The sequence below is a fragment of the Opisthocomus hoazin genome, chromosome 1, assembly GCF_030867145.1.
Source record: "Opisthocomus hoazin isolate bOpiHoa1 chromosome 1, bOpiHoa1.hap1, whole genome shotgun sequence".
Classification (NCBI taxonomy): domain Eukaryota; kingdom Metazoa; phylum Chordata; class Aves; order Opisthocomiformes; family Opisthocomidae; genus Opisthocomus; species Opisthocomus hoazin.
Window position 1 is genome coordinate 151,615,826 of NC_134414.1, and position 17,420 is coordinate 151,633,245.

A 17,420-nucleotide genomic window follows, 5' to 3' on the forward strand; every position below is an offset into this window, starting at 1 on the left:
CAGCTATTACAAGGTATTTGCAACAGAAGTGGCTTGAAGTTGCAGAAAACAGTAGCTATGTGTCTCTTCAAGGTACATTGCCATGCACTGGAATATTAAAATACTTATAGGCAGCTTACCAACAGAAAAACAGTGCAACACAGCAACCAATCTAATCTCTGCACTGTATTAGCAAATTGGTGAAGACTGCATGACTGAAAACTGGGGTTAACCACACTAAAAGAAAATAATTAAAACACAAAGTGGAATTTGCTATCTCTACACTCAGTTACATGATTTGACACAGATCAGATCTAAATTCATAAAAAAGAATTCTGAAGTGGCTGAAAGGAAATTCTGTGCCCTTGACAAAACACACATTTTTAACATAGTGGCACAAAAATCCATGTCATATACCGTGCTATTTTGTGTATCGGGACTTGTCATAGAAGTCTGCATAAAAGCCAGAATCTGCACCTAGGCATGTTGGTTGGTCTGTGTCACAGACAAAATAAATCTGCAACGTCACTGGCAAGATACACCAGGTCTTGCTACAAACTGACATATGTGCACTGAATTTAAAAGACTTACAGCAGCCAAGACTCTTGTTCTTAGCAAGGATGTTATATTGCAAAATATTTACTTCGAGATTCACTTCTACCCTGCATTTTATTTGTGAGGTATTTATAAAAGCAACGGTTGTTTTCCCAGCATACAATTTAACAACAATTCTCATCTCTACCACCATCTGCTATAAAGTTTTGTCTAAGTTCTTCCAAGTGTGAGCTGTTGTTTTAGGCACCTATGCTAATATGTTTTAAGGGTGTTCAGATATTTTGCGCACTGTGGCTTCAGGAAATCAGATACCTTTACATTTCAGGGTTCTCAAGTCTGAATGCTGAATATGGATGTGGTATTCTTGGTCTCCATAGTTCCCTGTTTTTCTAGTACAGAGTGCTAACCTAATTTTCAAAAAATAAAAAAAATAGGAAAAATGCCCCCCCAGAAGTAAAACTTCTAAAAACTAGAAAGCTTCCACTTCTGCCTCATATGTTCAGATATTATGTTGTATTTCCTTTCCCTCATTTTACAGCATTTGTTCGGCTGTCCTCTGGAAAATGTGAGGTAAGAGACTTTCTTACAGATTTTTAAATCTTCACCTTAAAGTTGCTACTTTAATTCTTAGTCTTATTCGCTATGCATTTACTCAGGTTCTAAAAATCTTTAAAAAATTATTATCACTATCTCTTTAACAAGCCAAACCCTACTTGACACTGCTGAGTAGGCTTTCAGTTTTTTTCATAAGGTTTGTATGCAAAAGACCTTCATACCTTCACAGTCTTACTCAGGTGGAACGAGTAGTGCACAGCTCAAGTTTCCTTGCCAGGAGTGTGCGCTAAGGAAACACTTGCAACATTGCTTCACTGATAGCTGGCTTCTTGTGATTATGATTGTTCCTATACTGATCATAATTAAATAGCGTTTTTCTATGACTTCAAATGAAAAAAGAACTATTCAAACTGCAGTATCAATATGTTTAATATTATATCATTTGAAAGGCATACAGCTGTTGCCAGCTACCTTTAAAGTAATGCTATCTTCTACTTCAAAAGGCAGTAGAGGGTGCTGCAGATACATCTTAGCCATAAATCTCACTTCAGCTTAAATGTTACCACAAGCTTTCCCACAGACAAGCACAGCCCATCAAGATTCATTCAGAGCAAGCTAAGAAAACAAATCCAGACTCAGATGTGTTGTTATTCAACATTTACCTATCAGTAAAAATGTCCTACTGTAGTTATCCACTTTAAAAGTTGCCAGTTTGTTTGAGAGAATACCGGGACTGCCTCAACGAGTCTGACCAGCAGAACTAGTGATCCAGTATCCTGTCTCCACCAGCAATCAGACACAGATAACACAGAGGAAGTGTCCTTTTTTCACTGAGAAGCAGACATTAACATCACTGTGTCAGTTTGGCAGGTTTTCTTTAGTACAACACCCTCAGGACACACAGCACAAAACTCAACACTTATTTGTAACTGTCAAAAAGGAGAATGTTGTGGATACCAAATAGGCTAAATCTGCTAATTGTCGTTCGTCTTGTGCAAATAGCTTGATTTTCAAAGTAATCCAAGAGCACCGGACAATATATTTGCATCAACTTCAGTGGGTCCTGCATGATTTCTTGCTGGGTGAGTGTGGAGATATGTGCATTCATAAAAAGCAAAAGGATGTCATAAAAAAGAACTTACAATAATGCAGTAGACTCACTGAACATTTCTGCGTCAGGAGCTGCAGTACTGAACAGCCAAATAAATGTGTGTCATTCAAATGTCTTATCTACTCAATACATGCATATTTCTAATGCTCACAGGGTTTTTAATGATACATCACTGCTCTTCAGGTATGTTAAGAGCAAATATTCTTACTAAGGATTACGAACAAAAGGCACAATATTATAATTTTCCAGTAACTAATTATTGATCACAGAGAAGCTTACCTAGGAATGTCACTCTCAATGGTTATACATCCATAAAGAAATACAATAATCCCGACTACTGAAGATGGAATGAGGAATTCTGTATACAAACCCAGCCATGCAAAATAAAGTCCTATCTTTTCTCCAAAATACTTTCTGAAAAAGAAGAGAGAAAAAATGCATGCGTCAATGGTATAATTTTCAAATGTATTTTACAGCTTCTTAACAATCCCTGAAAACTAAAATACTAATTGTCAAAGACATGGATGAAAACCCAGAGTATCTTGAAGTCAGAATCACCAAATGAAGGGAGTGATTTGGGTAGTTTGGGGTTCTACTTTCTGAGAAGATAAAGACAGTCTTGTATCATTATAATACACACTTACTATCTGCTCAGGGAAGACTGTAGCTTGTGCACCTCTTAAATATGTCAATGAAATATTCCTCACTTCCATCAAGAGTAGCAGAATTTCAACCAAATATTTAGCAGAAAACATGGGAGAGGATTCAGCTCTTCAAAAGAGTATTTAGATATGCCATCATTCTTTGCCTCTGTAGTCCTCCTGGATTCAGTTGCTAAAAGTCATGGAAATTACGTCTATGGGAATATACTGACAACATCCTCTGATACCTTAAAAGAACAGTAATCTTGAATTTCTTTTAAACCAGGAAGGTTTACTTGCACACTTAGCACTGGCTTTTCAGAAAGCATAAATATTTTTGACAGGTTAACAGTCTCTGGACAGCTGGTTTGAAAAAACAGTTTCTGCTCTGAGGAACAGTTTCATTGTAGATGTTGATAAATATGCACTAGTACTCAGCCCGACATCTTCATGAATCACACTGCAAGGAGTAAACTAAACATAGATGAAACTCACTGAGCATTCCAAAGTACTGTTAGGAATGATTACAAATATTGCAAAACACCAAGAGCTTCAGAGAGCTCAGGAACTCACCATCATTAAAATGAGACTAGATTTAGATAGAGTGCTATATGGTTAGAAACACTCCACAAGCCAGAGGAGATGGAGGAATGCTGGACAGAGAGCAGCTATACAGAGAGAACTGGGGGCATGACATAGTACTTGAATCAGTGAGACATACATTCACGCTGCGGTGGTAGAAAGAACAAAAACAATTTCAGGATAACGTGTCTAATAAAAGAAAGACAGGATTTGTTTCTCATAAAGTCTGAGCACAATCCCGCTCTGAGATTGGTTCTGAACTCACTCACACTAGGAAGGTTTTACCCAAGCTTAGCACCCCAGATTTAAACTATTCCTAATGAAAATGGTTAAATGAGATTTTTGGATGCCCAGTATTTCTTTTAAAGATATAATTGTATTCTGACAGAATTTAATGACAAATCTTTATGTCTGTAGAGCTGAGCTCAAGTCCTTTCGGCAGCATAAGCAAAACTGAAATTTTCCACTCCAGAAACTAGGTCTCAGGGCCAGGCTGTGCCTGTCATAGGAGAGACGGGGGTAGGAGTGCAGCCAAGGCAGACAGCCATGGGACAACAAGACAAGCCTCCACAGTCAAGTTTCCTTGTCAGATGAAAGGAGTAAGGGTAGCAACAGTGGGGTTTTTATTACTACAGATTCTGCTGTTCTCACACTATCACAGCTGCAGCTACCTTCACATTCCTAGGCTCTTACACAGGAAAGCTGGCAGTGCAGTCACACTTATTTCAGTGTTGCCTTATATGAGTGCCTATATTCAATTATGTCTAACCAACCTCACTTATCCTTTAGGAAGGGCACGTGCAATCATAAAAGTGAAAACAGAATAAAAGCACTTTAAGGTGATGCACAGGCAACATTATCTTCAGTATCACGGGATGCCATAACTTGGAGAACCAGCACAAAAGTGAGGGAAATCTCAGGATTCTTCTGGGAAAGGAATACAGACCCTACAGCTGACATTTGCAGGGCTGTCACAAGCAACAGACTGTGTGAAGTACCAAACACCACAAGTGGAATCGTGACAGAGGGACTCGAATGACAATAACTTAATTAGATGTATGATTCTCTTTCATTTCAGAAAGACAACTTGCACAAGTCAGAATGGGAATACTATTTGCAGCGACCAGTCTTTAAATAACATATATCAGATTAGTGACTCTATACTCACACAGCATAGTTTTTAAGAACCTTGGGACAATGGATTATCACATTTGTAGAGAATATAAGGAAATATGATATAGATGACAAACTTAAATGTTCATTTAGTAAATATAATCCCAACACTGTGGGACTACCCTGTAACCTGGCTTATGCCAGGTAATTTTAGACACAATTCTTGGGAAGCGGTTTTTCTTTATTTTCATCTTTGTTGTTTTTTGAATATTTTTTTTAAATACAAAGTGAGGGAGGAAAAACTTGATTAAAATATAGAAATAATCAGATGGCCCGTAGCTTTTCTTCAGGTCTCCTGTGTGAGTCAACAAACAGCAGCAATGGCCTTGGAGCAGCACAGGAAGAGAGGGAGATTCAATTATCTCTCAAGGTTCCTCCTGATTGGGAAGTGACACACCTTGCATCTGACAGTAAGGCAGACATCACTGAACACATCCTAACAACATGGAACAAGAAGGAGGAGAGGGGAATTATTCTGGTTATCTGTCTTCTCACTCCTTCCTTATTTGCAGAGTTGGGAAACATGCAGAGCTAGTACAGCGCTCCAAAGAGGTCAAAGAAGACATGAAAAACAGACCACAATCTGAGCTGTTCTAAACCATCTATTGTTTTGACAAAGGGCCACAAATTAGCACATACAGTGTTCAGATCCTAGAAGCATTAAAGACCAGCTGACCAGAGTCAATGGAGTTGAAGCTTATAGTTCATGAGGCTTCCTCTAGAATTTTTAAGCCTTCCAGTGACAAATGCGATCTGTAACCTATAAAGCACAGGGTTGCTATTTGCATCCATGCCACGAGAAAGTGAGAAGAGCTCAAAAATGTCCTGGCAGTATGGAAAAAAGCAGTCGCCAAGAGGAAAACTGCACAATGTTCTGTGGCTTGACTCTTTTTGAAAAAGAAAAATAATTAGGACCATCAGCTCGGTCCATCAATGTGCCAGAAAATGAAATAATCTAAGGACAAGCAATGACAGTGCTTGGAAGCATGACGACAAATTTAAATCCGAGTTTATCAAGCTAGCAAAACAGGATGTGGACATGCTTCTTCATTTTTTGATGTGTCCCAAGACATGTTCTCCCATTGCTCTGAACAGGAGTCAAGCTTCTGAAAACACCTGTGACAACATCTACTGCAGCCACAGCTGGATTCAGTGATTTTTGGCTCAAATCTTAAAAATAACATGAGGTAGGTTTCTTTCTAGCACCCTTCTAAAAATCTCCAAAGAAAGGCACGCTGGCATAATTTTACAAGATTTGAAATCATTCCACCCCTACTCAAGTCAATAGTTCCATGCTAGCAAATCGCAAGGTTATTTCACTTTGAAAGCAGAATGATAAATTTTCTCAAATGTGGACATACTAGCCCCTCTAGTTTCACACTGAAAGGAAAAAAAATTAGAAAGATTGCAGTGAATGACAAGTAAAAAAACCGTATTCTTCAAGGGTAGAGTAAAATGTACGTCAAGAAAAGGATTTTTTACGAGTTTTTGTATATTTACAACAAGAACTTGGCATCTTCTCTTAATCACGTTCAATAAAACCAGTCTTATTTTCTTATACACAAGGAATTACTCATGATTTATGCTGGCATGGAAAAAGAGAACTGAGATGAGAGTTTTGCCCTATCTCAGCAGCTAACTCCCAGCCAGTTCATGTATATCCAGACAAAGCTAAAGACTAATCCTTTACAAAACATGCTCATGGATGGCCCACTGCAGACTGCCACAAAAACAGTATGCCCCCTGCATCGTGCGAGCTTTATTTCCACTTTAGCTGTATGCTAATGTAGAGAAATGACCCTTTATATACACACATGCAATGAGGACATCAGTTCTCATCCAAACCAATGGGCAAATGGTTTTGATAATAAATGTGTGCTGCTCCTATTAGAATCAGCAGCCAAGCATTTTGTTCTGCGTGTTGTTAAAGTCTAAGGCTTTATTCTGCGCCTTTCACTTCGGAAGAATTTCTGAATGCTGGTTCAAAGGCCACCTACCAAGCACTAAGTTCTCTTCAGTAAGAATCATGTCTCTAAGGAAAGATTTGGCCAAGTCATCCATAAATTCTTCAGAAGCTGAAAAAAAGTCACAGTTTCTCATAACTTCCCAAGATCAAAAAAATTATCAGAAACAGCATTAAAAAACAACAACAACATCAAAAACCACCTGTAGAAAGTATATTCCCTCTCATGACAGAGTTAGAGTAAGAAGTACTGGGAAGGCCACAGTGAAAATGTTTACTCAATTCCCTCCGCTTCACCCATATAACACTTGAACCAGACATCTGCAATGCACTTCTGTCTGTCAGGTTGCCAAACCGAGATCAAAAAGAATAACTGATAATTATACTCTATGCTTGCACGTTGGTCACAGTGCTTCCATGCCAAGTCGTGCAATTTATAAATAGACTAAGATTTGGGGAAGAGGGGAGAAAGAGAAAACAAAAAAAACTCCTTAGCTTTCGACTCTGTGAAAATAAGTGTGGGATACCTGGAATGCAAAGAAAGCATGTGGTGCATGACACACGCTGGAAAGAACTCTGGAGTTGTTCAGGAACAAAGTTAAAAAAGCGAGGAAAAGACGCTGTGGACACTGAGTCACCTAACTGGGAAATCTGTTCAAAACTCTTCATTTTTTTCATTTCCAAAGCCCATTCTAGCCCAGCTGTTATTTCACGTTTGGCACAACTCATTCCACCACTCCTATGGTGGTGGAATAGTTTCTATTAAAAAAAAAACCCGATTTACAGCTACTTATTTGGTATGCTTTCCCCCGTGCAAATGGTCAAACAAGTCATGTGTATTACTTACGTCTTTAAAATAAATGTATTTGCACAGTCTGTGGACAAAATTATGGTGTTTCTACTGTTAAGGGAAAGGACAACTAGTCCTCTCAAAGCGTAGTTTCATGTCAAAACATCTCTGCTACCAAAGCTAGTTTAAAAACTGCTGAAGTATAGAGAAAACCTCAGACATTATAACAAAATCAGGAACAGGATGTAACATCTCTTTATACCCCACCATTTCACTCCAGGTAGACTAGCCTATGTCCAAACTTTTATGGATTTGTCATTTTTTCTCCACTTGAAAATTTTCTCAGGGCAGAATTCAAGTATTTATTACAACCATCTGGGACACCTGGGTAGAATTACTGCTCAGCAGCAGCACTGAAGCTGCTACGCATCCAAAGATCCCAGAGATTTCTACCATGTTTGTGCCTGACAGCATATACGCACATATTCTATCCAGACAGTCCCAGGAAGAAACATATCAATGCTAAATCCAGATATACAGAGAGTGCACCAAATGGAGCAATACGGAAGCCAAGAAAGGTCCTGGCAGAAGACAACCCCCCTTGGAACAAGTTGCCAAGAGACTGAAAAACTTTTTTTATTAAAATTTTAAGAGGATAAAAAAACCCAACTACAGATACTCAGCTAAATTACAATGCAGCTGAGTCTGAGGAAGGAAAGAGAAAGGCCAACTGGTTCTGCATACAGAAAACAAATAAAGGAGCCTCTGTCCAAGGTAAGAGCACATGGTTGTCCCTAAACTGGAGATAAAGATCAAGACCAAGCAGGAGAGATTGATTATGAGGGTGTTTGCTAAAATAGTTGATGCGCCAGTCCAAGAATCCTAAATCAAACCCTAAATGTTGAAAGCTAGCTCTAAGGTTCATCTTTGTGCCTGCATCTGCATATGTCCCTCATTCACTTTGGAAGACTTGGTACCAGATCAGTAAGACCTGGAAACAAGTTTGGAGCCACAGCCTATCTTTTAATTTCCAACAAAGTCTTCATACCCTGTGTAGTTTCTCTACCAAGTAATGCACGGAGTTATCTGCAGTGCTTCTGACTGAGACCTTTCACCAAAGACCAACAGAGAAACTGAGAATCTGACCCTTTTTTGCCTGAAAGTAGAACAAAGCAAGATGCCACAAGTGCCATTTAATGAAGCCCTTTTAGTTAAAGGTCTTGTTTCAAAATATTCGTTAACAAATATTTGCTGTCTCCTCCAGTGGTACCTGAAGTCTGGAGCCAAACCTGCCTAAATTACAGTTTATACCAGCCACCTATACGTTTTCTTCCAAGGCACTGTGAAATACTACTTCTGATACATTACAGGACAAAAAAACACTGTCAAACTACTGCAGCTCCTCAGAGGACAGAAATTTTGAAATTCACTTAGCTGTGGAACTATGTTTTCCCCTAGTCTCTCGGCTCTTAACAAATAAGTACAATTCAACACAGTAAGAGGTTACTATTTAGTGAGAAGACGATGTGTGTGGCGGAAGCGAATATCCAAATTCTCAAATTCTAATGTATTCACAAACCTTGGAAAAATGTCTAGAAGAAAACCCACAGAATTAGTGTGTTAACTGCCATTCAAAATAGCAAAAGATCAAACCTTACCCCACAAAGAAATAAAACCAGGACAAGCCACTTGCTGAGCTTCATAGATTCACAAACCTTACTGCTTCCATTCCAAGAAATTGTCAGAATACAACTGAAAGGGCATCGTTTGCGGTGACGGATTAGAAACTGAAAAAAGCCTTTGTTTACTGACTATAACACAAAAAATAGTAGAAGCATAATAAGTAGACCTGCAATGTGACTGAGAAAGAAATTAAGGCTAACTACCTAATAACTGTATAAGCAAGAAACGTGACACTGGTTAGTCAGAAGCACTCTAACTGCATTCTACTCTCTGTTATGGGAGAATACAAAGCTTCAGTGTTTCTAAAGAGTATTTTCAGATTTTTGCATGGTCTTTGTAAAGTGTCCAGATCCCCACGGTTAAAGAGATCTTGTATCAGAGAGCTAGACACGAAGACAATGTGATTTGCAGGAACATAAAAATAATAATGTACTTATACATAGCTCTTTAGGTGCAGTAATAGCAGTTCTTAACCTTCTGTAGTGTTTGAAGCATGAAGTGCCTGATTACATTATTCTGTTGGTGTCTGCTTTGCCTGTCCTGTTCTTTGCCTACAAAAGTTCTACTTGTCTCTGAGATTCCAGTAGCCATAGCACACCTTACTTACCAGACACATTCTCAGCAGGAGTAGTATTGCAGTGTTTGTCCCATCACTTCTAAGAACTCATGCATTAGACAACCTATGTACACTCAGTGTCCCTCTTTATCTTTCTTTACTTTATTCTTTAGCATACTTTAGCATTCAAAAATGTCAGTAACCCTCCAAACCTGGCAAACTAAAAATCCACAGCAAGTAGCCTGGCTACCTGAGGCTGAGTCAATACCACTGTAAGTCAATAGAGGTTACCTATGAGGAAGAAAATAGTTTCACTTCATAAATACTTCAGCACACCAAGTGACGCTTTGTATAAGAAACAAATCATTAATTCAGGTATACATACAATATTTTCTCTTATAATAAAATCTACAAGCTCCTACAAATACGGAGCAACCTATTTAATATGACACAGTGAATCAGCCATTCTTTTAGACTGGCAGGGAGGTCAGCTAATCTTTTTCTTCCTATTTTTTAACACCTAATATGACTTGCTTTTCTGGCTTTTCTTTACTTGCAAATGAGATGTTTGCCCAAGTTTTCACCTTGAACAAATGTGAGGGCACTGATATTTTATCGCTTTCTTAATCTTCAGTTTTCAAAAGATAATTTGCACGATTTTCATCATCCAGGTTTACAGAGTTTGAAGATTAAATACTGACTTCTTTTCATAAATAACTTTGATTTAAAATAACCAATATTTCATGAAAGACTTCTTGCTTTTCAAATTTATATAGCTAAGCCTTACTACAGAGTCTGGATTCATTTCACGTATTTGCTTTAGTAAGCACTTGCAGGTACTTGCACTGTATGACTACTGTCAGACAGGCACCATCTAGTGGCTGAGAAAGAGATGCGTAATTTCCAATAAAAGACATGTACAATAAATTCTCTTTTAGTCACATATTGAGATAGCAAGACTTGCCTCTTGGCATTTTGAGACAATAAAAGGGTTACAGAACTTTCTTCTTTAACTAAAATTTAAACTGTAAGTACTCAAGACTTCTGAGACTGCAATTAATGGACAAGTAATACACAACAGTAGCAATCATCTGCTCAATTATTGCATTAAAATGTTTGTTTTTCTGTTTTCTGTACTGACTGTAGAAGTTCAAAGATTTCTTATGTTGGAAACCTTCTTTATGCGGGTGTTTTCTGGGCATACTTGTTACATGGCGCCTGGTTCTTAATGTCTTCACTTGCCATCTTGGTTTTGTCCACTGTTGGAAACAGGTCACTGGATCAGACAAAGCTACAGTCTGTTCTAATGTAACTTTTGTACAGAGACAGACAGGATCCTCATACAAAGCATCTTAATATTGGGGTGGGGTATACCTTTAAACCAGATGGCAAGTGTTGGTCTTAATCCCTGATCAGCGCTCAGTGAGTCAGAAAAGCACCTCCTCTCACCCTAGCATGCCATAGCCAGAACTTCCTATTGAGTTTAAGATGTCAAGAGCAGTTTTACAAGAGTGACAAGCAGAACTGTAACCACACAAATGCAGTAACTGTTTTCTACTCCCTGCAGTTACGAGCCATATACACCTCTAGATGCCTACAAATATTTCTATGTGTGTATATAAAAATGTGCAGGACTTTCTCTTTTGTTTCAATGTGGTCTCACACCTCTGGCTTTTGCTTCTCCAGTCTGAAACAACAAACTTTCATTTCTTATCAAAATACACTGATATCACCTCCAAAGATACCTGTTGGATTGGGACCTACCAACAGGCAGTACAGAACTTCGCCTGAGACAGTTCTGCAGGCAGATAAAACCAGACTTGAACTGCCTGCAAAACTACACAATCCAAGGAGGAGGCATCAGGAAGCTGTGCAGAAGCAACCTCAATCTTCAGAGCCTTGGCTTTGCATAAGTCCTGAGGTAGATGTGTACATCCTTTGCTGGATCTAGCTTTTGAAAACCCCACCGAAGGAGTGAAGAATCTGGATGATAATGAGGATCGTAGTGCTCAGACAGTGACCCAAAGCATGGGAATTATGTTTAGCAGAAAGCAGGGATACGGTTTTCCTCAGCACTGCAATACAAGCTTACTGGTTTAAAATTCCATCTCTCATACAAGCACCAATAAATAAGACCAAGCTCTGGCCAAAACAGACAGAGAGAGAACCACTTCCTACAGGACTGGCAAAGTCAGAGCTCTAAGTAAATCATCTCACTCCAGTCACAGTCCTGCATCCAGCAGAATAATTCAATACAAATTCTTCAGCGATTTATGCACCATCAGCAAAAACCCTCTGCTTTGCAATAAACACAGGCTGGAACACTTGCGGAAGCCCTGTGATTAGAAGTTCAAGAGGTGGAGGGGAAACTCCCTCTAATTGCAGATGAGAAGGTCTGTCCTAGCATCAAGCATCTAATATGCAGTCCATTCAGTGGACAAAAGCCTATTCATAAATAAACTGGGGTCGTGAGCGGTTATGATCTCACACAGACACAGGAAAGGGGAAGGAATTACAACGATGAAGAAAGCTTCTTTTCTCAACAGCTAGGACTCTGCTCCAGGGTCCCACCTGCTTCTGGCTTCCTTCAGGAACCTTCTGCTGTAAAAACTGGCACAAAGCACAACATCAAGGCTGAGTGGATGTTGGCATAGCACTTCCCACTGTACCTAGTGCTTTAATGATGATGAACTGTTAGTTGAACGTACCCCATAATGGGACTGAATTTTTGTTGTAGAGTTCCTTGGAACTATAAAAAGATGTTGGACTCAAATTGCAAAAGAGTTACAGTGAGAAGATATGCTCAGATTATTGCCTCAGGCACATTCTCAGCAGAGGTCTGGAAAGGAGCTAGATGGACTACCGCCAAAGTTACTGGTAGAGCTCATGGGCATTTTTCTACTTGATACTATGTTTGTTTGATTACTGCACTTTCCCAAGCTTAAAGCTGTTATCTCTTTTTCCTAATAAACAATTTCTTGCACCTTTGTGAAGCCTGAAGATATGCCTCCTAAAGACAGTCAGGGAAGAATTGCATCGTGTTCCCATGTTTCTGTATGGGAACTGAGTCATTAGTTCTTTACCAAGAAGTTGTTTTTTACTGTCATTACCCACATAAGGGGCCCCTCTCCAGGATCCCATGAATCAGTATCATCTCACAAGAATGCTACAGTAATTCACCAGACTAAGGGGGGAATTACAACACTCAACACACTGATCACTAATACCCAAAAAGAAAGCAAACTCACTCCTCCCTCAAAGGGAAAGGGACCCCCAAAACACGAGGAGCACCCCACTGGCACACAGTGAATAAAAGGGGCTACAAAAGAAAATAATCAATTGGTTTCCACTGAAAAGGTGTTTATGTTAAATAAGGAATCAAAATGTCAGGTAGATAAAAGCTCCTCATTGTAATAGGGTAGGGACCCCACACTATAAGTGATATCTTACTCAGAAGGCAGTACATAACCACTTGACCTATCAGTTGCTTCACAGAATCACAGAATGGTAGGGGTTAAAAGGGACCTCTGTGGGTCATCTAGTCCAACCCTCCTGCCAAAGCAGGGTCACCTACAGCAGGCTGCACAGGACCTTGTCCAGGCGGGTCTTGAATATCTCCAGAGGAGACTCCACAACCTCCCTGGGCAGGCTGTACCAGTGCTCCGTCACCCTCAGAGGGAAGAAGTTCTTCCTCATGTTCAGCTGGAACTTCCTCTGCTTCAGTTTGTGCCCGCTGCCCCTTGTCCTGTTGCTGGGCACCACTGAAAAGAGTCTGGCCCCATCCTCCTGACACCCACCCTTCAGATATTTATAAGCATTTATTAGGTCCCCTCTCAGCCTTCTCTTCCTCAGGCTGAACAAGCCCAGCTCCCTCAGCCTTTCCTCATAGGAGAGATGCTTCAGACCCCTCATCATCCTTGCAGCCCTCCTCTGGACTCTCTCCAGTAGCTCCTCATCTTTCTTGACCTGGGGAGCACAGAACTGGACTTTCAGCAGAGAGATAAGATCATAACACAACTATTCTCCAGGCATTAGGAACTGTATAGTATTCTGCACGTCCACTATGGTGGAGTTTTCTTTTCTCGATGCAGCCTTACGGAAGCTGGTGACAGCCACGTGAGCCTGGCAGCGGGAGGGTGTGAAGGGAGCTCACTGCTCTCAGTCTGTTGGCTGTGAATGGGGGGCAGGCCGCACTGTCCCCTGCTTTGAAACCTGGCTTTCAGAAAAGATACAGGTATTTGTTGCAAATTTGGGAACCGTAAGACTGACCTGCTGTGTCAGCCAGCCCACTACAGAGCGGGGCACTGTATATACTGTGTATATATCTATCTGTCCCAAAATATTAGTCTGGACTGATCAGGCTTAGCTCTGAGGCAAGCGTTAAGAGAGGGCTGTTCAGCCCCTGTGAGATCACCACTTATTACCAGGTTGCCTTCTGCCAAAGTAGTTACATTGCATAAAAAGCAAAGTTCAGACATTTGGTTATGCTAATTCACAATAATAACAGAAGAGTGACAGGGAATCCAATCTGCACTTTGAGGATCAATGACCCCAAAGTTAGCATAAACAATAACTGAACAACATTTGAGTGTACCTCTGGAATTAGGGAGGGCACCACAGACCTTTAAGTTCGTGGAGTTCTAGACAGTATGTGGAGACAAATGTTCTCTCTCCAGTGATGAAGATGTGGATACAAAGAATGGTGGTGAAAAAAGCAATGATTCATTGACATATTAGGCAGGATAGATGGCTACATTTAGGGGAATGCTGTACCAGAAACTGATCTTAACCACACTTTTGCCAAGGAATAAACACTTATCTCCAAAGACAATAAAAACACCATTTCAGTAGAATTCCTCCTTTCTTATTTTATTGCTCCTTTAAAACTACACTAACCTAAGCAGGATAAGCACATCTACCTATTTTGTTTTCTGTGGTGAATATTGATGAAAGAAGAAAAAAGCAAAAAAGGCAAACCAGTAATAACACTTTTGGGGCCTGATTGCTTACGTTAAACACTGAACTACACAGACCCCAAGACACTGAAAGTAAAGGAAACAGCATCCAGAGCTGGGACAATCAAACTTCGGGATATCATAGGTCTGTCATCGCTTTTAAAACTGCCAGGAAGAGAAAGCTACAGGCTGCTCTGCTTTAGGAAGGCAGCATTCAAATGCAGGAACGGTGGGGCAACTGGTGACTGTTTGGTCAAGAGCAGGTTCAGCATGGGCACGCTGCAATGAAGGGCCAGAATTCATTACACACAAAGCTGAAACAATTTTCCATACAAAAGAAAAACATAGTTAGAAGTAGGAGGGAAGAAATATATTAGGCAGACAGTTTGAGTAACAGAAACTCCCAAGTTTTGATTTACATGCTATACACTATAAATAATATTGCTTAACACCCTTTCCACCTGCTCCTGCAAAAAGAATTATTGTATACATAATTGTAATCTTTACAATGGCCATGTCTTCCCAGTTTTAGGCTTTACAGCAAGATAAACATATACAGGCACTTGGAGCTTTGAAAGTAATCATGCTATAGGCAATGTAGCCTGCTAGTTATTAAGAAGTTAGGCGAAGTCCTAGCAGTAAGAAATAGAACTGAAAATATGAAAAATGCAATGCGTTAGAAGGAGCTGATGAGCTTGGACCTTTTAGAAGCACTAATGTTAAGACAAGCTCCTCCACAATTAAAAATCAGCTAGCTCTGCTTGACTTCCCCTAGGGCAAGGTAATTTTGTATTAATAACAAGAAAACAAAAGGGGACCTCTCCTCTATGATCATGGTCCTCTATCTGGAATTTCAGTTCATACACAGGTTCTCATCTGCAGGTGCTTCAAGATGTCCATTAAGAAGACAACTTACCAGATTTCCAGGAGTTAAGTAAGATTTTGTCTCAGCAGGATAACCACCTTTCTGAGATCTCAATAACCTTAGCATGCTCACTCCATCTGTCATTTAGAGCTCCTAAGTGATAAAGGTTGCATTCCATCAGAAATGTAATCCATTATAAATCCTATTGCACTTCTTATACTTGCTGTATGTTTTTTGACCTACTATAAGTCACCAGAGGTGCACTGCTAAAAGTCAAGACACAATGGCTGTAAGTTGTACCAAGGAAAATCTGGTCTGGACAACAGGAAAAAATTTTTCCCCTTGAGTGTAGTGCAGCACTGCAAAGGGTACCCAGAGAGGCCATGTGACCTCCATCCTCGGAGATTTCAAAACTCGTGAGCAACTTGATCTGGCTTTCAAACCAGACCTGCTCTAAGCAGAGAGGAGGTCTGGGGACCTCCAGAGCTCCCTATTCACAACCAATTCTTTCAAGAATCACATAGTTAAAATTTTGATCAATATACTATAACATTTATTAAAAAAATCAGAAAACCTGTTTTCTTTATGCAGGTTCATAAGACTCCTAGGGAGTGTCCTCCCTGTCTCTGGATCGACTGTAGTATTACCCCTTAAGAAACTCACAAATGTATTAACTGCAAAAATTGCTAAAAACTGGGTTTGAGCTCATCTTAATTTCAGGAAAGAGCATTATCAACATAGAAAAAAATCAATGAGCCACAGATAGGTTTTTATAGCACCTTTTAAATTACATTACAAGGATTGAGAGGAACTACTGTTATTAAGTATATTCCTATGAGAAAGCTACACTAGAGAAATTCTCTAGTAGAAATCAATACTTAAATAAGGATGAGAAAAAAAGTATATTACAACAGGCAAACCTCTAGAGCCCTGCACATGCTAGAACTGCAATTTTCATTCTCTATTAATCTATCACTCTTGCCTTCCAAGTCTAAGGGTGACTGAAAGAGGAGGTAAACTGTTGTCAGTACTTCTAGCCTAAGACACCTGTTTGCAAATAATTTGTAATGTCCCCCTCAAAAAATGTTTATCATCCTCTTCATCTAAGTTGAAAATAGACATATGTGAAAGGCAAAAACTGAATTCATATGGCTATATTTAGACATTCATATGCTTTTGAAAATAAAGCACTACATTAGCCAGGATTTATTTTAAGCAATGTTATTTAACATCTGGATGTGCGCTGAGACTGGGTGTTATAAACATTTTACAAATCAACCCTCAATTCACACTGTACTATCTGCATCATCTGTGCTATATATTCCACTCAATTTTTTTGCCGAAATTATTTTGCTATAGAGTAGAAATATGTAACACACACCTGTTCTCATTTGGTGAAACACTCTTCACTCACAACTGCATTTCCTAACTTACAAAAAAATTATCTTTTCCCTATAGCCCAAAGATATGCATAAAGACAGAGTTGAATACTTTTACACATTAAGACACAGGGGTGAATAGAACTGATGGTGAATATCGTAACGGTCCTTCATTTGGTTTTACATTTTTAAGAATTTGTAAATATTCTAACATTGACTGTGCAGTCAGCAGTCCCTCCGAATATCAGACCTTAGAAGGGATCTCAGAGAATCCCTGGTCTGTGCCAAGAGTGAACACAGCAAATAAGTGGTTCCTAGCTGTGGTGTACAATCAATTGGAAACTGGCTACAGCTGTATGTCCAGAAGCAAGGAACTGAGGCACCAGGAATGAGTTATAACAATTCTTCAGTGCCATATCTAGTCTTTCAGCAAGCTACTTCAATTAAAGAATGACTTTCAATTTGCATTCTTACTGTATAAAGGTAAAACAGGAATAGTTAAAAAGATTTGCACTATTGCAAGTTGTATTAAGAATTAAACTAAAAAGTCTGATTAATTTTCGGATGTGAATATTATTTAAGCAACATATTTCAACAGAGTTAATGTATTTGAAAACATCAGTCAGAACAGGC

The 17,420-nt window shown here is 39.4% G+C and overlaps 1 protein-coding gene across 1 annotated transcript in view; it reads right to left on the reverse strand.

Moving 5' to 3' along the window:
* Nucleotides 1-17,420, reverse strand: part of ANO2 (anoctamin 2) — a 187,924-nt gene that overhangs the window by 112,873 nt on the left and 57,631 nt on the right. The window contains exon 11 of the mRNA XM_075418515.1: nucleotides 2,480-2,614. Coding sequence (XP_075274630.1) covers nucleotides 2,480-2,614 — 135 coding nt within the window. The remainder of the gene's footprint in view (nucleotides 1-2,479; nucleotides 2,615-17,420) is intronic.